This window comes from Propithecus coquereli, unplaced genomic scaffold, assembly GCF_000956105.1.
Source record: "Propithecus coquereli isolate 6110/MARCELLA unplaced genomic scaffold, Pcoq_1.0 Scaffold518, whole genome shotgun sequence".
NCBI lineage: Eukaryota > Metazoa > Chordata > Mammalia > Primates > Indriidae > Propithecus > Propithecus coquereli.
In genome coordinates, this window is record NW_012151041.1 from 1,339,281 (window position 1) to 1,364,062 (window position 24,782).

At 57.4% G+C, this 24,782-nt stretch overlaps 1 protein-coding gene across 1 annotated transcript in view; it reads right to left on the bottom strand.

Annotated features, from left to right (window-relative positions):
• The window catches only part of SORCS2 (sortilin-related VPS10 domain containing receptor 2), a 488,162-nt gene that overhangs the window by 76,255 nt on the left and 387,125 nt on the right, over positions 1-24,782 (bottom strand). Inside the window, exons 4-5 of the mRNA XM_012656749.1 lie at positions 15,755-15,919; positions 4,442-4,515 (exon numbers count right to left, since the gene is read on the bottom strand). Of these exons, the coding sequence (XP_012512203.1) occupies positions 4,442-4,515; positions 15,755-15,919 (239 nt within the window). The remainder of the gene's footprint in view (positions 1-4,441; positions 4,516-15,754; positions 15,920-24,782) is intronic.

A 24,782-nucleotide genomic window follows, 5' to 3' on the forward strand; every position in this document is an offset into this window, starting at 1 on the left:
CCAGGCTCCCTGGCACGTACCCTGAGCGACCAAGTGGCCATTGGACACTCATGCCCGGAATGTAGGTGGCATTTAAAGCCATGCTCTTGGAAACGCTCGCCTGGGGACAGGTGGGCATGATCTTGAGGCACACAAGGTGGCCCTCTGGCCAGGCTCAGAGTGGCTCTCTAACCATCCCTCCGACTGTGGCCTGGGCTGACGGACGAAGGCACCAACCACCTGCCTCATTCACCCCTGTGTCCTCAAGGCTACACAGATATAGGCCACATGGCAAGTCGTGGCGCAGGACTGCCCCATCGTGCTGGGACCTGAATGGCCCTTACGACAACTCCCACAAGTGCTGCGTCCCACACTTCACAAGGCACCTTCAGAGACATTGGCCTATCTGAGCCGAAGCTAAGTGTCCACCTTGTTGGCACTGAGCATGCCGTGACAAACCAGCTGAATGTCCTGCAGTCAGGGGCTGTGTGGGGACACCAGGGAGGAGCCTGACTTGAGAGAGGGGCTCCAGCCTGGGCTTAGGCTGGCAGAGCCCACTTTCAGCTCCGTCATCCCTTTGCCGTGGGAGCGTGAGCAGTCACCGCACCTCTCTGGGCCCGGGTTCCATAGCCCTGGGATGGCACGAAAACACCTGTCTCACAGGGTTTCTGAGGGTCTGAGCCTGTGGAGCCCCTGCAACGAGGCCTGAGAAGAATGGGACAGAGGACGCGTGCTAGGGTCACAGCTCCATGGCTGGCCCTCCAGGGAGGGCAGGGATGGAGTCTAACTTTGGCACTGTACCCAGCACCCGCCTGGCACAGAGGGGGTGTGCGTAGTTTTGGAATGAAAGGAACCTTGGCGAGGATCAGGGCCAGGGTTTCCCACAGCAAGCACCAGCTCCCAGATTTTACTGCATGCGTGTGTCTACCTGCCACTGTCTTTACTGAACACGCCCCTCTGCTTAGCCTCCTGCTGACGAGACTGCCGAACTCACGGCTTTGATGGGCCAGCATGTTTGTTGCCATATACCTTCCAGCCAAGGTGACCATTAAAAATCACTAATCCATCCACTAGAGCAACCCTTCTCGTGGACGAGGAAGTCACTTCCCGGGTCACCAGCCACTGAGTGCCAGGAGCCTCCCTGTAGGTTGCTGAGATGTTGGGCGCAGCGCCCACCCCATGGCCCCGCCCTCTCTCTGACAGTCTCAGCATCTTTCCCACCTGCTTGGCACCAGGGTCCCCATTTGCTTCACCTCCTTTAGGGACCTGGTCCACCCAGGAGGCCCCAGGCGAAGCCAGAGGGACAGGGGAAATCCGTAAGTGGGTCTGAGCGACACAGATGCACAGTGTGGCGCGAGCCGGCTCCCTGAAGTCCATTGATGTTTCAAACCCTGGAGCGCCGGCATCAATCACTGCGCTCTCGGTAAAGAGCTCTCAACTTCAAGGTGAAGTGTTGATTTAGGCTTTTGTGAATAGACTGTTTGTGAGCTCCTGGGAAGGGAGGTCTCCTGCTTGACATTTCTCTCTTCTGAATACAGACACTGTTCTCTTTACCAGGAGGTCCCCAGCCAGGCAGATGGAATTTCAGTCTGACAACCCATCATCCGCAAGTGGGTTAATGACGCCGGGCCTGTTCCCCAGCTCACTCGCTCACTCACTCGCTCACTCACCCACTCATTCATTCGCTCTATCATTCACTCATTCATTCATCGCTTGCTCGCTTGCTCACTCACCTTTCACCCCATAAACGCGTCCAGTGACCACGTTCATGCCCTGGGTCTCCTGCCCTGACCACTCTCGCACACCCTGTCACAGCGAGCCTGTGAAGGCTCCGGGTGGGCACGGGAGTACAGGAGGCCCGTGCCCAGCACCGCCCCAGGGAGCCCTGGAAGACCACGTGAAGCTGCATTTCTAAGCCCTCAGACGGAGCCTGGTTCCCTGCAGGAAATGACACCTGCTGATGCAAATGCCTTCTTGTTTGCTGAGGTCTCCAAAGGTGGTCCTGGCCTGGCTCTGGAACAGTGTTTAGAAATGACAAGCCCACAATGACCCCCAGGCAAGCAGCCTGGGAGAGCGTGAAGAGGTCTGGGGTGCGGAGACTGATTTTCACCCCAGTTTATGCAGAGGGCAGCTCTGATGAACCTCAGAGACATGGTCCCAAGGCTGCGGTGGAAGGACCCTTCCTTCTCCTGACAGAGGCCCTGGCCCCCACGTGCACCAGCTGGGGCAGGCACGGGGCTGACAGGACAGGGGGCAGAAGCTTCCTGTGGGCACGCGTGGGGCTGAGTGGGGAAGGCACGCAGGAGCCCCAGGTGATGGGCAGCAGCCAGACTGCCAGGCGGGGCCACTGGGCACTGTCAGCTGCGGATCACTGCTCAGGGCTACTGCTGAGGGGCAGCATGACCTAGAGCAGTGCCCCACCCTCTCTGAGCCTCAGTTTCCCCCCCGGGGTGTGAGCTGGATGGGGATTCCATGGGATGATGCATTCAGACTCCCCACCCACTGCCTGGCGATGGTTAGCATTCACAATGTGGCAGCTCTGGGGCCACTGTTACGATTTTGTTCCGGGCCATGGACAGACTAAGGGGAGGGTGGTGGGCAAGGGCCTATGTGGGCCAGGAGGCAGCAGAGCACCTCGGGCTGCCGCCCTGCCTGCCCGGAAGTCTGTTCTAATGAGCGCGCCTGTTGTGTGGCTTCGCGGAACGTCAATGAGTCCACGATTCAGACAGAACACAGGGCTTTGGCAATTCCTGCTGTCAGTTCAAGGACAAAAGCTCCTTGGAAATGCTGTCAAAACAGCATTATTCACTGCTTACAATAGGGGGGCCCCCATCACCGCGGCTGTCACCACATTCCAGGAGAGATCCCAGGGCCCGAGTGGCCAAGCGTCTGGTATGATTCTCTCTCATGCGTAACAACTCTGGGCGATTTGAGAAACTCGGGGGAAGAAATAATTTGATTTGCCTGAGACAATAACATGTTTGAATTATGGCCAATTTCCCTTTTAGTATCTGCAGGCCGGTTTCTCTCTGGCTGGAGAGGTCTCTGAGAGTCTGACCGGGGCTGGGGCTGGACGCAGAGCTCGCCGGGGCTCAGGGCTCAGAAATCCCACCGCCTTGCCCTGCTCCCACCTCCTGGGAGCCCTCAGGGCACCAGCGCCCCCTTGCTGGGTAGCTCTGGCTCCTGGCAGTTGACAGCACTGACAAGGCCAGTGATTGATGGCAGCACTCTGGTTTCTGAGGAAGGAACTGGACCCTCCCGTGGGCAGCCCGTGGAGACACAGCCATCACATGTCCCCATGAGCAAAGGGCATATGCAGAGGGCCAACATTCCAGAGGAGAGACAAAGATTCCCTTCAGCCCATGGGATGTCAGGAACAAGTCCCTGGCTGTGCTTGGCTTGAAGTTGCATGTGATGCAGGGGGGCGGGGAGCCCTTTCCATAGTGCTTCTTTGCCAGAGAGACAAGGCTGAGGCTGGCCCGGGAGGCCTGTGCAATAGTTTGTTGCACAGATGAGACAAGGAAGAGAAAGGGCAGGAATGGGCACGTGTGTGTGTGAATGTGTGTGTGCATGCACAAGAAAGAGGGATGCGGTGGGCAGAGCACGCATGTGACTGGGTGCATCTCGAAAAGCAGTTTAGCCAGAAGAACGCGCCCTGGCCGCAGCTGGAGGTGGGCAAACGTGGGCTCGGAGCCAGCTGCACTAGGCTCCTGGCTCCCATCCCGCGGCCTGGGACCTTGGCAAGGGCTCTTCCTCCGAGAGTCTCGCTTATGCCTCCAGCAAACTCTGCTTGAGGAAACTTCGGTTTCCTCGTCGGTGCAATGAGACTAGAATGCCGCCCACGAGACAGGAAGTGAGGAGCCAACACCAGCTGGTCTGGACTCAGGGCCTGGCTTGCGCTTTGCTGGGCTGGGAGCCCCCACCCCGCCTGCATTCACCCCTTTCCTTGGCTTGGCTGCTCAGTAGGCTGGGGGGTGGGTCTGGGGCACCCCAACAGGCCCAGCAGGGTGGCAGATGGGCAGTGGGGGGAGCCCAGGCAACACCAAGGCGGGAGGGGCAGCTAGTCAGGGGCTGGGCCCGGAGCTGGGCAGGAGGAGGGAGGTGAGAGGGAGTTGGGCCTACTGTGCGCCAGGCACTGTGCTGCGCTTGTGCACATCAGCACCTCTTTCAGCTGAGGAGGAAACAGAGGCTGCAGGAGAGAATATTGGCCGTGCAAACCACACAGCTGGGTCAGGCACAAACATGGCCTAAGGGACGCCAATCCCCAGACTCGTCACCATTTCTGATACCGCCCCAGTGCAACAGAAAGAACAGCTCTGGAGGTCCCTGGATGAGGAGGGTGTGGGGCTGGGGACAAGGCAGCAGGAGGTGGGACCCCGGGCTGGGGGGCCTGAGGAGCAACGGAGAGCCGCTGGCCCTTGCCCTCGCGGGATTCCTCGATCCTAGCGGGGAGTGCTCTCACCAGAACACATGGTCTTTGGTCACTCGCTCCTGCAGAAGCGTCCATTTCTTCCCCAAGTCAGATGACACATAGAGCTGCAGGACAGAAAAGAAAGAAGCAAAGGTTCGGTGGTGCCTTCAGGACTGAGCCGCTGCCTAGAGAGTGTGGTCTCCCTGTTGTGCTGACCTTCCTAGGGGGAGCCAGCCTTGTCCCGCAGACGCACAGGTCTGTGCTCATGCTCGAGGTGCAGAGGCACACCTGAGAGGTCTGGGGAGAAGAGCCACTCCCGCCCCAGCCCAGCAGGTTCTCCAGGGTGAAATCCAGGGTCCTCCCAGAGGAGGTGTCTGAGCCTTTGACACACAGCAGGGGCTTCACAATACCTGTCGGGGGGCAGCGGGGGGCGTTTGGGAGGACGGAGGAGGGAGGGTGTGTGCAAAGGGCTGTGGTCAGATAGATGTCTCAGGGAGCCCTGAGGAGGCCAGGCCTGGGCCCAGCCAAGGACAGCAGCCCAGTGCAGAGGGGGACAGGCTCGGGGACAGGCCTGCCCAGGGAGAAGACAGGCCCTAGCAGGAGCGGGTAGGGCAAGGAGGGTGAGAGGGCCCCGGGACTGTGCCCCAGACCTGCGAGGAGTGGACAGGGCCAGGGGTCCTCGGGCCCTAGCCTGGGGATCTGGGTGGAGACAGGACCTCAATCAAGCAGAGTGAGTTTTGGAAATGCCAAGTGGCAGTGGCTGGGCCCCAGAGCGAGACCCAAAGCTGCCCCTTCCCCACGATGGCCTGTGGGATGGGGCTTCCCCTCCTTCCCGATGAGACAGTCCAAGGGGACCTGAGACTGAGGATGGGTGGTGGGAGGAGCATCTCTGGTGCAGTCCTCTGTGCCATACCCAGCCCCGCTGTGTCGGCGGTGGGACTTAACAACTCCATTTCCAAATGAGAAACTGGTGAGGGGTGCAGGAAACGCTACCAAATTATAACATCTTAGAAATGGGGAAACAGCAGAAGCACCTTCCCCCCTTCCTCCCTGAAGCAGGCCCTAAATCCTAGGAAGGGCCCTCTGACCTCCGCCCTCCCTTCCCCTTGGAGACCCTCATGTGACAGCTGTCCTGTCCCACACCCAGAGGGAAGGAGTGTCACGCAGGGAGGCTGGAAGAACCTGAACGTCCTCACTAAGCTGCCCCCCAGTTTATTCCCATCAGATCACACCCTTCTGTCCTCTAATCACACGTCCACAGGACTGTCCCGTCTTCCTCAAACCCAAGCAGAAAAGTACACAATCTTCCTGTCTCCTTGGGTCTTCATTTCTGAAGGCTCCTGGGCCACATAAAACTTCTACTAAATTAATTTGCTGTGCTTTTCTCTTGGTACTCTGTCTTTTGTTGTGGGGTCTCCACCACGAACCCTGCAGTGGATGGGGAAAGATCTCACTTTGTCTCCCTACGCTGGGGCTCAGAGAGCAGGTGTGATAGCCCTGAGGTGGCAGCGCTGGGTGTGCGGCCCTGCCTTCCAGGACACTGACTCCATGGGCAGCCGCCATCCCCTGGAGGCCAAGAGTGGCTGCATTCTAAGTGTCACCTGGCTCAGGAGAGCTGAGCCAGGCTGAGCAGGACAAGTGGAAGTCCGAGGTCCTGAGCAAAGGCCATGCTGTTCCCTCCTTCCTCCAGCCCTGGGGTGTCATCTGCTGTCCTCAGCCACTTCTGGGGTAGACCTCCTTTCCCCTGTTGCTCCTCTGGCCCTTCCAATGCCCTTGTGAGCAATTCCCTCTGTTAAATTCCCTCTGTGTGAGATACCTGGGTAGGTTTCTGGTTTCCTCACTGGACACAGCTGTGTGGCATCTGGCCAGCATCTGGGGATTGTGGGGGGTGTGTGGCTAGAGGAAGGCAGAGGCCATTCCAGGTGGAGGGAATAACCGAGAACAGGCCCCCAAGCGGGAGGTGCCAAGTGTGCCCAGCGCACAGTGGGTCTGGCTCCAGGGTGCTGGGCCTCAGACGGTGCCAGGGGCAGGCTGGAGGATGGGGCAGAGCTCCCACTTCATCTTCCAGGGCTGGGCAGTCAAGGAAGGGCTGTGAGTAGGCGGTGAGAGCTTCTCTCACTGGGAAGGACCTCTGTCTGCTCTGGGGGCAGAAGGATGGATGGCGGGGGGTGGGGGGGTCCTGTGGAACAGAGCAGTCTGGCCTCCTCTCTCTGCAGAGAGACCAGGCCAATCTCCCAACAGTGAGGCCAGGAAACCCGAGGCCGTGGCCTCCAGCTGTGGAGCCAGCCAGACCTGGGCTCCCACCCTGCCTGCAGCCAGGCACCTGGGTGAGCCTTTGTCTCCCTCAGCTGTGACATGGGGTGACAATGCTCACTCGGAAAGCCTGGAGGATTCAGCTGGGTCCCAAGGGACGGCAGCCCAGCACGTGCCTTTGCAGCGAATCCGCAGCCCACTGCCCTTTTCCACCTTGGGAACCGGGCGTTCCTTCTCCTTTCCTTCCTGCTCTGCGTGTCCGTTTGCATTTCAGGAAGGTCCAGTGACTGTAACTGATGTCCCAATTCCACCGTCTTGGATTTGTGTTACTTTGTGGGGGATTTTGCCGGTGTCCCCGGGGGAAGGGGGTGTTATTGACATAGTAAAGCCTCCCTGCCTTCCTGAGAGGAGCGTGGGCTTTTGGGTCCTTCGGAAGTCCTCCCTCTCACACAAGGAACTGGCTCAGGCCGGCCAGGACCCTGCGGGTGCCTGCGGCATGGGTGTGGTTGACCAGGGCTCAGGCTGGGCGGGGAGTTGGGGGCTGCAGCCAGGCGTGGCCTCTGCCTCCTTGCCTGGCCACCCTGTCCTGTCCTCGCTTCAGTTTCCCCGTGTATAAGACCATGCCCCACCCCATAACGTTTCAGAGGGGAGAGAACTTGGGGACCAGCAGGCCTGGCTCCTATCAGAGTTCACCGTCCACAGCTGCATGGTCTCGCATGTGTTCCAGAGCTGTTCTGAATCTCAGTTTCCCAGCTCTTTAAAGCAAGAGTCCAGACTCCTGCCTTAAAGGGGTGCTGTGGGTCGCCCCCGGCGCCGTTGCGCAGGGCTGCCCTTGCCGTGCACTCAGCCCGCAATAGCAGGGTCCGCTCTGTGCACACGCACACGCCAAGCCCTTCACCTCTCGGCGCACCCTCACCATGGCTCCAGGAAGTGGACGGTTTCTAAAATCCGTTTTGTAGAAAGAGGACGGCCGCTAATAGCAGCTGAGTGATTTGCCCAGGGCTGTCCCCTGTCAGAACCTGGATTTGAATTAGCTATGATTTTGATGTGATTTGAATGTCCGTCCCTTTATTCCTTCTGCAATCCAGATGTGTCCAGAACGAACCAGTCGAGCGGAACAATTTCTATCATGGGCCCTCGAAAGGAGGGGAGCTCAGCCGATCCCTTGGCCTCAGCTAGGGCAGCCCAGTCTCTCCACCTGCAAAGCGGTGCGGCCGTCACGCTAATGGTTGCCAGGCCTGGCGCCCACGTCTGCGGCCTCAAGGCTGGCATGACTTTTCTTCACCGTGGGCTCCTTGTCTACCCCAGCGTGCCCTTGCTGTGGGCACTAAGTCACGAGGCACCAGTGAGATCCTGGATATTGTCACCGCTGCTGTGGCGCCTGCCGCCACTGCTGCTCATCACAGAAGGACTATGGACTCTCAGAGGGGGTGGCTCATCAGGTGCACCCTGAGCTCAGCACGGCAGATGTGGCCCCGTCCTCCTGGAAGCCCACCCAGCCCTGCCCAGTGCCAATCACCCTACTCCTGCCGCCAGCTTCTAAGGCCAGCGCCCTGGCCTCACTGGGTCTATTCTGCCACGTCCAATAGGTCACCACGCTCCAGATACAACTGTGTAGCCCATGCCTGCTGCAGGCCACCTCCTCTCCACCCACGGCCACAGCCCAGCTGGGCCACGCTGTCTTCATGGCCTCCTATGGCTGCAGAGCACACACCTGGCCACGCTGCTCTCCTGCTCAGACCTCTGGGGGATGTGTACAGCCCGCTCCTGTAGCTGGGCACATGGCCCCCCTGAGGCCGCCAGGCCCCCTCCAGCTGCTGTCCCTGCTCACTCCCTGCATGCCAGCGCCCCAGGCACAGCTGGCTCAGGCTCACTTATGCTTGTGGCACTGATGTGTACACAGAGTCCTGTGAGCATCTGCACCTACTGTTCCCTCTGCCTGGAATGCCCTTCCTCCTCCCTGGTCAGTGTTCTGACTCAGTTAAAGTTGCCTCCCCCCCTGCCTTTTTTTTTGAGGCAGGGTCTCTCTCTGTTGACCCAGTAGCGTGCAGTGGCGTGATCACAGCTCACTGCAACCTCAAACTCCTGGGCCCAAGCAATCCTCCTGCTTCAGTTTCCTAAGTAGCTGGGACTACAGGCACGTGCCACCATGCCTAGCTAACTAAAAAAATTTTTTTGCAGGATGGGGTCTCACTATTGTCTAGGCTGGTCTCGAACTCTTAGGCTCAAGCGATCCTCCCACCTTGGCCTCCCAGAGTGCTGGGATTACAGGCGTGAGCCACCGCGCCAGGCAAGTCACCCACTTTGGTGAGGCCTTTGCTTGGGCCGCTTGTGCAGAGGCCTTGCCCTTGGCATCGCAGCGTCAGGGCCAGAACCTGGTCTGTGAAGTCAAAGAGGCTGTGCTCAGGCCCGGGGCAGCAAGGAGAACCAGCCTGCGGTGCCGTCTTCTTTGCTGGACACCGAATCCCACGGCCAGCGATGGCCACGCCAGGGAAGGGACCCCACGGGAGCGTCCCCTCTTGCAACACTCAGAACCCTGTGTCTCTGGCCTTTAGCGCCTCACATCCCAGCCTGCTCTGCGCGTCCCTCGCCCCATGCCCGTCGCCACTGGGCCGACTTCACCGCCTCGGCCCCTGCTGGTGCGAGGCCTGCAGTCTGGGCTCCTCTGCCACACAGAGGCCACGCCCCTGGTGGCTCCCTCTGCCCCTGCACCTGCCCTCTCCCAGGAGTGCCCCTGCTGTCCAGCAGGCTGCATGGCTGCCCGTTTGTACCCTCACCGTCTGCTCTCCACCCCACCCTCATCTGGAAAGAAAACCCCGCACGGGCAGGGCGTGTCTGCTTTGCTCCCAGCTGTTGCTCCAGCTCCTGAACCGGTGCGGGGCACACGGGGGTCCTGCGTAAACACGCCCCGAAGGAAGGAAGTTCTCCTAGTCCCGAGGCTGCTGCTGCAGAGGCCCAGTGCGGGGCGCAGGCCACACACCCTCCTTCTGCGAATCTCACCCGAAAAGGGTCCCGATGGCCCTGACTCTGGGGCGCCCTCCCCATGGTCACTTCCTCCCAGTGCTGTCCCCCACAACTCCTGCTCTCTCCCAGCCTCCTCCTCCTCCTCTTCCTCCCCATCTCTGGTCTCAGCAAATGCCTTCCCTCCTCCCATCACCCACTGGGTCATCCAACCAAATCCCAGAGGTACCTCCCCCTCCTCCACCCAGCAGGGCCCCCATGGCCAGCACTGCCCCCAGCCCTGGCCGCCTCTGCCTCCCCTGGTCTCCCTGCCGGACATGGCTGGGCCGTCTTAGGGACTCAGAGATGAAACACTCTACAAGACATCGCAGTGATGCTAAAATTACTCAAACTGCCAACGAGTGAGTTCTGCCCCAGTGAGGCTTATACCTTAGCTCCTGCTCCGAAGTGAGCAGGAACACATCCCGGGGCTGCCCACACAGGCCTCTCGCAGCAGGGCTCGTGCCACAGGGGAAAGCAGAGGAGTCAGAGGAACCCGCTGCAATCCCGGAGGGCATGCTGCCGAAGGGACCTCGGCCAGAGCCTGCCCCCCTCCCCACCACCACATCAGCTCGGCGGGGGGCAGGCATCTCTCCCACCTCCTATCCCCTCGCCCACTGTGAATCGGATTCCTTGAAAACTATGGACACCCCTCCCGCCCCCGGGTAAAATGTCAGCAAACACTCCCTCCCTCTCCCCCGTCTCCCCCGCAGCTGCAGGAAAGCAGGCAGGCTCCTGCGTCACTGGACTGTCCCTGCACATACTCCCCACCCGAGGCATTGTGAGAAGACGCCCACTCCAGAGACAGCTGCTGCACCACGGCCCTTGCTGAGCACGGGGACAGTGTCCAGATGGAGTAGACGCTCAGTAAACACCTGTGGCTGCAGCCTCTGGTTGTACTGATCTTCTGTTTGGGCCTCAGTGAGAGCTTGGCAGCAGCGGTAGGCTTTTATGGAGCCAGGCACGGGGCTGTGCTTGTCAAATGCTGCCTCATTTAACATGCACATACATGCACACGTACACACACAAACACACCCACATACACACTCATGAACACATCCATACGATGGGCAATTTTCCCTTTTTACAGATGAAAGAACTGAAACTCAGAGGGGTTAAGTTAGTTACTCAAGGTCACACAGCATTCCCTTATAGCAGCATTCTGCCTTCATAGACCTGCGCTCAAGTTCTATATCAGTGGCTGAAGAGTCATCTCCACCCCAAGAAGGATGACTGGTCACCTCCAGTCCTCTCTCTGGGTCATCTGAGTGACCCAGACCAGGGACCCTTCTACTTCAGTCAATATGTGAAAAAAAATGAGTCAGAGCCATCAGTGTCTGGGAGCCAGGCAGTAAAACCCCCGCATTAATGGATGGCGTTATCACTGTCATTGCTGCTGACGCACTTGTGTTTACAACGCCTGCCCGGAGCTTTATGAAGCCTTTCCAATTCGCTCTCACGGTAGGTGATTTTACTGCCCACCATCAATTGCTGCAGAAATAGAACATTTCTGCTTAATAAAAGATAAACACCAGTAAATAAACAAGAATAAACACATCAAGGACATCCCAGTTATTGCAGCTAAACCTCCCACAGGGAGATGTCCTGGGAAGGGTTAATTTAGTTGCCCCTCTGGCGTGCTCAGGAAGGAGTGGATGCAGCCTGCCGGAACACAGCCCTCCGTGGATACAGAGCTAAAAGGAGCGGCAGTCGGAACGGGGCAGGAGAGGCAGGTAGAGAGGCAGGGTGAGGTCTGGGGAGGGGCACTCGGAAGCACGTGCTGGTGACTCTCACACGGTCGTCGTCGGAGGTGCGTCAGCCTGCCCTGGGCTTTGGGGGCGGTTGGACAGGGTTGCGGGCACTCAGTGTTCCTTCCTCCCTCGCTCCACCGCGCTGCTTGTGCCGCAGAGCTGGAAGGACATCACTCAGATTCCCTTGCAGCTAGAGCTCTGGTCAGGTGGATAAACTCACGCCAGCTTTGGGAGGTGAAAGTGAGGCAGAGGCCTTTCCCTGCCCGCGTTTGTGCTGCCAGCAAGGTCACAAGGACGTGCTGCTGTACCCACCCTCCGGGCAGCGATGGAGCTGGACTCTGCATCCAGTGCCCGCTCATGGCTTTGTGGGCGCTGCCAGGCAGTGGGGGCTGCGGCAGTGGTGACCGGCTGCGCCAGTCGTGTGTTCCTGCCCCCAGTAAGTGCAGCGGGCTCCTGGGCCCCCCCGACGGGTGGAAGTAGACGCTCTCTGGCGGGTCGTCACTGCAGGCTTCTGGGAGGCATCCTGGGGGGCCCAGCCTGAAACCCCCTCCTCAGCTCTACCAATAATTGGGAAAGCACCAATCCTTCCTGTAAAATCCCTTTTCTGCTTAAAATATCCAGAGTGGCACAGAGTTCCTGCCCTGAGCCCTGGCAGATACAAATGCTTAGAGCAAAAATGAACACGTGCTGAGGCGAAAGATTCTCATTGCTCACACAATTGTTCTATTACTCGGCAGAAGCTCAATTTCTTCCTGGTTCTGAAGTCTGAGATCAGAGAGAGCTATAAACATGGTTTGAAGCTCACAGCCCCGTAGGCAGCCGTGTGCCCACTGATACTCGCAGCGTCCAACCTGCAGTCTGCACCCCACTCACCCATTTTAGGAGGCCTCTTACCCTTCCCACACCCCCACCCATTGCTATGACAGCACTTCTAACCTTTTCTATGACGTAAATAAAAGTGAATACTGTTTTACTTAGGGCTAGAGGACTGTGAGGTTTCTTTTTCTTTTCTTTTTTTCTTATGCGATCATGTTTATTGCTCTGAAGTTTTATTAAAAAGTAAGCATACATTCTGACCCACTCTTTAATCCCTGTTGAAACACTCCTCCTCCAGGAAGTCTTCCCTGATTTCTCAGCCCAACATGTCTTCCCTCCCCTGCTAAGTCTCTGGATGGCAATCCTGGGCCCAGATCAATTTCTCACAGTGCTAGGAAGCAAAAGAGGTTCTTGATGTAGAGTAAAATGAAATGAAATGAAATGAAATAAAATATAAAAGCGAGTCTGTGACTTAGAAGCGTGTGCCCAGGGCACAGCTAGTGAGGTCTGAGGTCTGAGCACAGGGGGCGCACTCTGATCAGTTTCACGCCAGCGCCCAGGGAGCTGGCGCGAGGGGACTGCTGGGCTCTTCCTCCTGCTGCTCTCAGGAGCCTGATGCAGTTTGCTGAGCCTCAATAGAAACCTTATTCGGTTCGCGCCCAGGAAGGTGTCTAGGCTCCAAACAAGGTGGCTGCACAGTGCCCCAAATCATAGTGACACAGCAAAGGAAGGAGCTAAATGAGGAAGAACGGAGTTGTCGGAGGCTAGCGGGAGGGTCTGTTTGCTAGAGGCAGGGGCAGGCATCTGGGAGGAGGGAGGAAGGGACGGAAATGGAGGCAGGCCTTTGGTTTCCTAGGAATCTGTAAATCCCTGTGAACAGTGTACTCGTGCCCACCCTGTTGACACCCTAGGCTTGGCACGTGAGTGCACGTGATGTCCTCCAGGTCAACGCCACAAGCGAAAGCTGCTTGTGTGGTTTGCTCCACCTCTGTTCTGAGAAGAGCATGCTCCCAGAATGAGGGTCATGCTGGAACCTGACCCCATGGTAGCCGGGAATCATGTCCAGCTGACCCCAGCAGGCCCTGCAGAGCCAGGAACAAGAGACAATGCTTGTTTGGGCCTTGGAGCTATGGGGCTGTGTGTTATTCAGTGTTACTGCAGCAGACACCTGCCTAATGCCTGGATTCATTGGAGTCAAAGCTGGCGTTTTTCCACTGCACCACTCTGCTTCTCAGGAATTAGAGAGCTTTGGGAAACCGTACATCCCCCAAAACTAAAACCCTGCTGTCGTTGTTATTAATTTCCTCAAATTCCTCATTCCTTCTACAACTGCAACTAAGCCTTTTTCTCCCCTTTTTCTTTCCTCACAGTCACAGAAAAGAACGAAGGCAAATAACCAAGATTTCAGCTCCATTAATTTTTCAGGGCACCATAAATTAAAGAGCAATTGCAATGCAGTCGATTTCTGTGAGAAAATAAGTCTCCGTGATTGTGCTTTAGTCTAATTACATGGAAGGCTAAGTAGTGCTATTAATACCCAGGAGCACATGTTGTCCCCAAGGAAGGCGCCAGGAGCAAAGAGGCACCCACGAGGCTGGGCAGACGCAGGGATGCATCAGCAAGGACCAGACCTCGGCAAGGGGCCAGCTCCTGTTGACGGCTGTGGCTCAGTCCTGGAATCTCCATTTGGAAGTCCCTGATCTGGGTGATTCCTAGCGGTAGATTCACCATTCGTTCATGCATTCATCTAACAAACTGCCATCCATCCATCCATCCTTCCATTAATTCATCCATCCATCCTTCCATCCATCCCCCCACCCAGCCTCCCATCCCCCATCCATCCATCCATCCATCCATTCTCAAGCTCTCTTTCCAACCAAGATTTTCAGCCAGGTAATTGAGATTAAAATGGTGAAAATAACCAGACACTGTCCCTGCCCTAAAGGAGCTCACCCCAAGTGTGCGTCTGGTGCAGACAATAATCAGATAATAGCAGAACCATATGGTTACACGTTGTCATCAGTGCCGGGAAGGAGGAGCACATGGATCTAGAAGAGTGTGGAGCAGGGGCCCAAGCTGCCTGGTGGCACAGAGAGGGCTCCTGACCGGACCGCTCTCACTTGCCCTGCGGGTCCGTGCTGGCCCTTCCCAACCTTCTCTGGTCCTGGGGCCGGACCTGTGTGGATGAACCCTCAGATTCACTCCCTCAGGCTTCTGGTTGGAGGCAACCTGTAGAAGGGCCAGCAGAAGACTGGGGGTAGGAAGAAAGAGGCTGGGTGGGATTCCTCTGGCCCCTGGCTCTTCGGCTGCAGTGTGGCAGGGGCTCAGTTGCTCTAAGCAGGGCCAGGCCTCCCACTGGACTTTCCCTGGACTGTGGAGCCCCTGCCTTGTACTGGGCAGAGGCAGTAGGCTCAAGAGGGCCCCTTGAGAAATATCTATGCCCCAATGCCTAGAACCTGCGGCCTCGACCTTATAGGGCAAAAAAGGACTCTGCAGGTGTGACTGTTAAGATCTTTAGATGGGAAGATTTTCCTGGAATATCTGGATGGGCCCTGAATACAAGTACCTGGACCCTTGTAAAGGGAGGAGCAGAGGGAGATGCCTCTCTCTCTCATACATGCACACACACACATATACATACATGCACACACATGGGCACACACATGTACACACACATGCATGCATACATGCACACACCCACACACACTCACACATATACCCCAATATGAAGATGCAGCAGAGAGAGGTTTGAAGATGCTGCCCTGGAAGTGTGGGGTGAGGCAGCCAAGGGCCAAGGAACGTGGCACCTGCTGGGACTGGAAAGCAAGTGGGTTCTTCCCGGTAGCCCTGGAGGAAGTGGCCCTGCTGGCACCTTGGTTTTGTCCCAGTGAAACTGATTTGGACTTCCGGCCTCCAGAACTGTGAGAGAACAAGTCTCTGATATTCTAGGCCAGTGCGTCTGTGGTCTTTCGTCACTGCGTCTGCAGGCCACCGCGGCAGTGCCTCCTCCTGGCCTGGCCCTGCTCCCTCCCGCCCCGTGCTGGCCCCAGGGCTGCCCACACCTGGCCACGAGCTCTCCATTCCTCACTCCTCACCCACCCTGGGGCAGAGCCCCGGTCTCCTGCGGGGACCCTGGGGGGACACAGCTCCCGGAGGAGGGGATGCTTTTGGGATCTGAAGAACAACTCGCTGTTCTGGGGAAGGTGGAAGAGTGTTCCAGGCTGAGGGAAAGTCCTGGCGTGGCCCGGAAAGGGAGTGCGGAATGTTCTGGGAGGATGGGCTCCTCTGCCCTGTCCCTGTGCGCCTGTCACCGCTGCCCCAGTTCCCACAGCCACACAGCCAAGCGGGCGCAATTCCTGACAGCCAACACATGACCGGGCACGGGCCTTGAGGAGCAGGGCCGTTGCAGGGCCATCGTGGACCCAGGGCCCCCAGCCCCGGGGCCCCCCTGCGGTCACCCTGGGGCTCTGGGTCCCACCTGCTTGGACGAGGCTCTTTCGCCTGATATCAGCCCAGTGGGCACCTGCCGCTGGGGCCTCCTCACCTTGCTGTCCTTGGTGTAGGCCAGGACCTTGTCCTCCTCCTTGGGGTGGAAAGTCAGGGTCTCCACAAAGAAGGGGACAAGCTGCTTCTGGAAGGTGGCGCCTTCGTCCGTGCTGAGGAAGAGGCTCTGGTCGCGGTCACTGAGCGAAGAGCTCAGGAGGATGATCTGAAACACAGACAGGGACGCGAGGCTCAGCTGGGCCCTGCGCACGTGGGAAGAGCGTGCAGCAGAAATGGCTGTCACCTCCCCCCCGCGGCTCAGCGCCAACCACGTCCTTCATTCGCTCATTGGAGCACGTGGGTGCGGACGCTCTTCCTGATGCCCGGGCGCGGTGAACACGAGGCTCGCAGTCTCTGCCATATGTGAGAGCCCGTCTGCAGGGGAGCGGGACGAGTGGCAACGTGTGTGAGATACTGTTTCGGGGATGACCTGTGCCTGAAGGAGGCACAGCAGGACCAGGGTGGCCGGGAGGAGGGCGATGAGGGGAGGGTGGCCGGCAGGGCTGCCGTCAGGACAGGAGAAGGTGGAGCCAGGCGGGGCTGATCTGGGAGCTCAGGGGCAGGTGCCGGGGCCCCGTGGGGGGACCGAGTGGGTGGAGCCAATGGAGCTGGAGAGGGTCAGGTCTGCAAGGCTGCAGAGGGGCTGCTGTGAATTCCATGGTGCCCCCGAAAGATGTGTCAATATCCAAGCCCCGTACCGGTCACTGTGACCTTACTTGAAGTAGGGTCTTTGGAGATGGAGCCAAGGGTCTCAGGATGAGGCCATCCTGGATTGGGGGAGGGCCCTGGCGCCAGTGACCGGCATCCTTACAAGAAGAGGGGCCCTAGGGTACAGAGAGAGGCAAGGCAGAGGCTGGAGGGACAGGGACATGGCCACAGAGCAGGCTGTCCCTCTAAGCCTCCAGAAGGAACCAGCCCTGCCAACACCCTGGACTCCCCCTCCAGATGGCGAGAGCACACATTTCTGTGTTTCCAGCCCCCAGTGTGTGGGCCTTTGGCGGCCACGAAGCACACAGCGCAGGGACAGCTCTGCCACATGGGGTCTTGTTCCGTGGGAAGGAGGCCTCAGGCAGGCGCGAGGTGGGGAGGGAGCGGCCTGGCTGGATTTTCACAACATCCGCTTGTGCCGGTGAAGACAAAGCATCGGCACAGGAGCGGGTCACTTATGAGGCCACCGCCTGGTCCAGGCTGGATTTGGTGGCATGGTCAGATTCAGGACATCGTGTCCCTGTGTTTAAAATGACAGGAGACCCAGACACTTCGGTGTTGGCCCCAGACCATTTTATTTTGAAATTGGCAGACAAGGCACCATAAAGAGGACCCCCGACACCTGCTTCTTCAAAGGACACCTGCGGGGAAGTCACACAGGGCCTGGCTGTGTTCCACCAGCAACACCCGGGAACCCGTGGCGGTGTGGCCGTGCCAGGCCTGGAGGCCAGCCCGCACTGCTGCCACCGTGTTCCCGCGTTCCAGCTTCCCGCCCATCCGGCCGAGTCCGCACAGGACCCCTGCACAGGGCAGCGAGGGGTTCCCTGTGTCTCACAGAAAGGCCAGAAGAGGGACCCCAGGGTGGGACCAGGGCAGGCCTCTGTCCCCACCACGGGTGGAGAAAAGGGGGAGCCCAGAGCACTTCCCAGGGAGGGTCAGCGGCTGGGGCCAGCCAGCCGGTTTGGGTGGGCCCCAGAGCCGCTGGCTTCAAGTTCCCCCGCAGCATGGAGGGGAGGGCAGGACCAGGACCAGCCCGTGGTCGGCTGAACGGCTGATCGCTGGTCTCCATGCCTCAGCCTCACACTGCTCCCCACAGGGGGACACACCCTGCGAGCGCTTCGCGGCTCCTGGTGGCCCCAGGGAGACTTCCAACCTCCACAGTAGCTCCTTAGCCCATCCCAGGACTGGCCTCCCTCCGGCCTCCCTGCCTCCTAGGTGGTCTCAGCCGTGTCCTGGGGGCCTCCCTCCCCTGGGCCACGCCACAGGGGACCCACCCACCACGTTTCACGGGGAGTGGGGAGTGGGGGGTGGTGGTCTCTTCCTTTGGGACTATCAGCCTTGTTATTACAGGGCCACGATTATTTTAAATGAAAGTTTTATCTTAGAATAGTTTCGGATGGACAGAAATGTTGCAAAGAGAGCCCCAAGTTTCCATACGCCACCAGCCCGTCTCCCGTTGTCAACATCCTGCGTCAGGGTGGGGCATTTGTCACAACTACGAGACCAACATCAGCACGTTAGTGTTATCCGAACACGGCCCTTTGCTCAGGGTTCACCAGTTTTTCCTTCTGCCGTCCCAGAATCCCACCAGGACGCCACATTGCATTTAGTCCTCACGCCTCCTCGCGCTCCTCTTGGCTGTGACAGTTTCCAGACTTTCCTGGTGTTTGAGGACCTCGGCAGTGCTGAGGGGACTGGCCAGGGGGTTCGTAGGAAGCTCCTCCCTTGTCGTGGGCTCTTGGGAGGACGAGCACAGAGGAGCAGTGTGTCTCCCACCACGTCCTGCCAAGGGTGCATGCTGTCCATCCACAGGACTGTCACAGCCGGTGCTGCGCAGCCACCTGCCGAGGGCTGTGTGTCAGGGTTTCCCGCCACCCCTCTCCCCTCCTCCCCACACGGTCCTCTGCGGAAGGGAGCCACCGTGCTCGGCCAGCTAGGGAGTGAGGGGGCGCCCCTCCCTGAGGGTAGACTAGCTACAGAAATCCTTTGGAACTCTGCAGGGGGGTCTGTCTCTTCTTCCCCGTTATTTACTTACCCAGTCATTTATTTATATCATCACTATGAGCTCATGAATATTTACTTTATGCTTTGAGCTGTAATCCAATACGGTTCTATCCTGTTGCTCGACTTGCTCCAGCTCTGGCCCCGTGGCCCCTGGACACGCCCTGCCATCCTCGCGCTAATGTTCTCCACTGCACATGGATTCCCTGGATGACCAGGAAAGATGGAGTCGGTCCCAGGTGCCTTACACATGGCTCGTTTGAATCCATTCTACACTCGCATGCCACCGAGGGCAGGACCCACTCGCCCGGCTCCATCCGGGCCACGAGGCCAGGAAAGCCTACGTTCCCCTCATTAAAGCGCTTTTCCTGTGATGTGGTTTTCAAAATGTTCTTCCCATGCCGCTGTTTGCCCACCATCCCCAGTAGCCATCCCTGTGCCTCAAGCCACTAGCACAGGCCCGACACGGAGGCGGCAGTTAACCCACGCCCGACCGACGCATGAATGAGTGCTCGCGGGAGCAAGTGAGCGCACCACTGCCTCTCCGCGTGGGACTCCTCAGGGAATTGCGTGTTTGCTTTTCTCCTATGGGAGGAAGCGTCCTTATGAATATGTAAGTAGCCTGGAGAGCAAAATTCACTGGAAAAACTCATTCACTTATTCCTCTTCGCCACTCAGAGTTTCACGCATTAGCGAAGGTGCGTCCATTCATTCATTCTTCCATAGTACAAAACCATGTAGCCCAAGCAGGATCCGGGGTGACAGGGCTTGTGAGAGCAGAAAGGAGGGGAAATAGCACCCAGGTGCAGGCAGGTGCAAAGCCCGGTAGGAGGGCTTTCCAGAGGAGGTGACGTCCAGAGGAGCCTTACAGGGGGACAGACGTCTGACCGGCAGACCTGAGGAGTGGCGGCGTTCCTGGCAGCAGGGACGGCAGGACCACAGGCTTGAGGGTGGGGGCCCTGCCCTGCCCCTCCTCCGTCCTCACCTCCCCACCCCACAGGCTCCTGGCGTCAGCCACATCAAGCTCCTTGTGTTTCCCCAGCTGGCGGGGACCGTTGGCATCCCAACCACCTCTGCGTGTCCTGTCCCCTCAGTGGGTGGGATGCTCGGTGGGACCAAGACACCCCAACCTGCCATTGGCAACTCAGGGTCAAACTTCAATTTCGAAATGACGCAAAGTACATGTGTGATAAGATCAAAACAGTTTCTTTCACACTTTCTGAATACAAAATTCTGGAAAACTTTGACAACCCTGAATGTTTCTCATTCATTTTTCATGTCCCTCTTTGCAGGGGCTGTCGCATGAGTTCAGCCTGTTTCAGTGAAGGGATACCCTTCCTTTGTTATCTGCTGGTGGAGCACCTTGTTCTCCAAGGCTCATTGCGAAGATCACCTCCTCCAGGAAGCCCTCTATGATGCAGAGGCATGCCACTCCTTCCCCTGCCCTCCTCCCAGAATCTTGTGCTCTGGTGTTATTGTGACAGGTCTGCCTCCCCTTTGGGCTGGAGGCTGGCAGCCTGGCACTGCCCATGTCTTCCTCATGGCCATATCCCCAGCCTGGAGCTCTGGGCCTGGAGCCCAGAAGGTGCTGCGATCCCAGTGAACGGGTGTTGGGTTATTCACACTGAGAGTGAGGGCCCCTCTCCACACAGCCTGTTCCTGCCCTGCCCACACCCTCTGTTAAGCCCAGGGCACTGCCAGTGGCAACGAGAAGAAACAAAGACCAAGGAAGGGCTGCGGGGGGCCCAGCAATCTGGATTGGGGCTAATTTCGGCTGCAGAGTCGGAAGAGTAGGCCAGGAAAGATGGGGAAGAAGAAAGTGCTGACAGGAAGGAATTATTGGAGCAAAGAAAACAAATCAATTAGCATCACGTCAGGCGGAGCTGGCAGATTGCTCTACCAAATTGGGAACCAGCCTCTATTTTAAACGGTGTATTTTTACCGCTTACTATTCCGGGGAAACATATGGTACCTGCGCTGGGTTCCGGGGGCCCGTGAGGCTGGGTTTTTTGAAATCAGAGGCCACATGCTAACACATGTGGAAGAGAAATATTTGACAGATGCATTTGACTGGTGGCCAGTCCGTCGGAAGCATCCGTCCTAGCGACGGCTACAGACATTGCGGGGTCAGGGACAGGAAGGGTCAGGTGAATCAGTTGTTCTATTAAATATGCACAGCATACCTGCTAGGAAGGTGCGTTACCCCCGTTTCTCGGATGGGGAAGCTGAGGCCAGGGAGCCTGAGTGTCCTGCGGGAGATCACACGGCCAGCCCTTCCCTCCTTACATCTCGCCCGCATCACGCGACAAACTCGCCCGCCGCCAATGGTATCGCTGCACCTGCCCAGTGGGGAGCTAACAAACACCGGTGGTCCTGATGCAATGGACTCAGAGGATTCTAGAAAGATCCCTCCCATAACCAAAGGTTGGAAATGGCATCCAAATGTCTTCAGGGTCCATCCTGGGGTGGATTTCTGACCACGTAAAGCGGAAGGGAAGGCTGGGAGGGCGGGGCCTCCACATGCCTCCTGCCCTCCTGGTCCCTGGTCTCGCTCTTTCACAGCGTCAGCCGGCTCATCAGGGCCGTGCTCACCGAGCCCCGACTGAGGGGCTCACAGCTGATGGGAAAGGGCACTGATCCGTGAGCCCAGAGTCAGGCAGGGTGGAAGGGGAGGAGAGGCCGTCAGGATGCTTCCACACAGATGAGCTGCAGCTGGCGGGCACGGGACACAGCCCCCAGGCAGACGACAGGCAGACCCTGGGACACCCTGGGCTGAGCCTCCCGTCCCCTCCCCGCCAGGCCAAGAGGTCTGCCTGAACCCAGAGCCCTGGACATGCTTCTCCAGCCGTTCAAATGAGTCTACACCTCCTTGCCTCTCCAGCCTTCGTCCCACCTGGTTCCTGCGGCCCCTCCTGGCCCACTGGACGCTGCCGAGTGCCCTCCCCTGGTCCACGTTACCTTCCCACAGTAAGGCTTCCAGCCCATCTCCTCCAAAAGGTGGTGCCAGCATCCCAGGCTGCCTCACGGCAGAACCCATCAAATCATAACTCCTGACTCGCAAGTTAAAAAACAAAAAGGAAAACAGACAGCATCCAGACACGACGCCTCGCCTCGGCAGGAGCTTGGGCGGTGCGCAAGGATCCACAGACCTCTGGTGTCCGTTCGAAACTCTCTAACCAGGGAGAGGTGTTTTTAGTCTGCCCTTTGACAAGTTTAGCCCTAAAAGGTCCCCCGCCACACCCCCAGGATTGGTGTCATCTGGATTTACCTTTCTATTTAGAACCTGATTGCCTCGTCTATTCCTGTCCGGACAGATGTGCGCAGCGAGGGAAGCGCAGAGGCAAACGCACCGTGGCACCCGCCCCGGAGCGGGAACCAGTCTGCCAGGGAGCCCTCTGCAGGAGTGAGAATTCTCGGAATGCATAGGTCCTGCTGGGACGTTCAGCGCACACTCTGGTTGGCCGTCCTGCCTTTCCAGAGCAAATCGCCCCCAGGATGGTCCTTTGTGTGGCCAAGTGAGAGGTAGAAGTCCCAGGTCTGACCAAGATGTGGCCTTAGGCAAGTCCCTGCCCCCAGCTCTAAATTCCGTGCTGAGGTTCCCCATCAGGCAAACATTTGAAAGTGTTACTGAAATAGGAGGCTCTTCATTCTTTCTGTTACTTTCTTGAACCAGAAAGAGCTATTCTTAGAGAGGTCACGAGTGATCTGGGCTTGCGTAAACGCAAATCTGTGGGATCATGTCCCGCGAGAGCCCTTTAGGGTCTCCTGCCAGCGCTCCTGGGTCTGGCACTGATGGCTCTCTCCCTCGACCTCACCTGCGGGCATGGCCTCCGTGTGGCCTGGGTTCCAGCGGTCCTGGGCTGCCCGGAGCACCCAGGGGCCCACGTCACCCACGTCCTGCTTGTGAAGAGGCCCCCTTCCCCCTGGCTGCAGCAGGGAAGCCCTGGGGGGCACACTGGAGGCTGGGGCCGGTGAGGAGGCCCAGGTGGTTCGCCAGGTGAGATAACCTGGTGACCTGGCCTCGGGCAGATGTCAAGTATGATTCAGAGCTTGAGTCAGTGAACTTGGTGGGTCATAAATAAAATGGGGACACGTGGGAGCAGACCACCAAGTGTCGGGCTTGGGCCAAAGTGTGGCTGGCGGTGCCCTTCACGGAGAGGGGGACACAGGAGGATGAGCTGGTTTTGGGGAGCTGAAAATGAATTTGGCTCCTGGGGTGCACTCAGCAGAGGGAAGGGCGTGGGGTCTGCTAGTGGCCCCTCTCACGCTGACTGGCAGCTCCCTCCAGCCGTGTCCCATTCAGAGACATCTTTGGCTCACCCCTGCCCAGGGTCTGGGGACTTCTCAGCTCTTATCTACCAAGACCAGGAGTTTTGCTAAGACATTTTTAGTGGTTCCTCAACCAAGAGAGGCATATCACGAGTTAGCGAGAGCTTCATTTCCCAAATAAAACGTTAACAAAACCTCTTGGTGAACTGTGAATTGGGGCAGGGATGAGCTGGGGAGACCTTTTGGCGGTATTCGCTCATAGCGTGGTGAAACGGATTTGCTCGATTCCTGCAAAACATACTGGCATAGGCAGGTGTGGGCTCCGGTTGCCTGCGATGGCATGCCAATGCACGCACGCTTCTCAGACACGCAGGAGCCAAGCAGACAGAGGCGGCCGGGTGGGCGGCGCCGCCCGTCTGTCCGCAGCAGGGGCCTCCCCTGTCCTCTCCTCAGCTGGGGGAACTTAACAAACCCACGAAGGAGAAAAGTGAGAACAGTTACTGCCTAGGGTGAGGAGCGGCCGACACCATGCATGCGGTTCGTGCTCACTCATTAAGTGAGCACGTATTCACTGAGTCAGGTGTTGGGGACGCCGTGGGGAACGGGGCAGGGCGGAGTCACCCTCCCGTGGGGTCCACATCTGAGTGGAAGAGACGGGTGGTAAAATGAGTGCAGGAATACAGTAATCTCAGAGAGTGGTAGGCTCCATGACGAAATAAAATCAAGTAATTAAATGACTATATGTATATGTGTATATATGCGTGTGTGCATATAAACACATAAACACACACATATGACACACACAAATACAGGTACATTATGTAAAAGGGATGTACATTTATATGTATGGACACATAGAAAAAGAGTGAATGAAACAGAGCAGAACGTTAAAAGCGCTGTTTCTGGGTGATAAGACCGTGGTCCTTGTTCTTCCTTTCCAGTTCCGTGCCTGGCATGCAGCGTGTTGCCCAGCCCGAGAGAGGTGCGCAAAACATATTTGTGGAATGACTAAACACGTTTTTGTAAATTGATATTTTTAAATAAATCTGTTAAATTTGTGATCAGGAAAAAACCCAATAAATAATATACTTTTATGAAAGAAGATCATGCTTGTGAGCAAAGGCCTAACAATGTACCTTAGCAAGAATATTTTTTTAAAATTAAGGTTTATTTGTAGGTAATCTATAAACAGTCAGCTATTAACACCATTAATCCACCTTTCTTTTCCTCTCTCCTTCCTTCCTTCCCTCCATCCACTGAAATTGCTTCGGAGAGTGAGTGCAGGAGTTCACAGGAGGGGACGGCTGCGCATCTTGAGCCCAATGCACACTTTAGTTGCCAGCTGAATCGTCACCCTGCGTCCCAGCTCCTGAGTCCGCCCCCTTGGCATGGAGGCTGGTGGCTCCCAGCTCGTCTCTGTGCAGACTTGACCTCCTTCCAGTGGGGACAAGAGGCGCCGAGTGTGTGTCTGGCTCCGTGCTAGGCACTGGCACAGATGAACCCTGATTTTATTTCACAACAGCTGCACATGGGAGATGTTCTTGTCTCTCTTTTACAGACAAAGAAACAGAAGCTTGCAGCGGAGAAACGACCCCTCAAGACCACACAACGTGTGGCACAAGACGCAGTTCCGTCTGCCCGGAAAGCCCACGCCCTGCCTCTGCATGGAGACTTGAATTGACAAGCATCCAACATTATCTCGTAAAATATCCACTCGAACATAATCACGGAGTTGAGCATCAGGAAGGAGCTGGTTCAGTTGTAATTACTGGCCTGACAATCGCTGAAATGCCAGGAAATGTCCCCAAGAACATTTGTGCATTTAATGGAGAAGCAAACCTCCTCCCTTCGGCCATGAGGCTGAGTTGGAAAATCTTATGTCTGATCAATATTAACTAAATAAGGTAAATATATTTCAGGACATATAAAAATAACTTGTCACCAGCATCGCATAGCCCTGACTTATTAATAATCTTGTCTGCAGCATTTGTGAAATCGGAGGCCCCCGCCATCCTCCTCCTCAACGCTCACTGTGATCTCAGTCCTCTTAA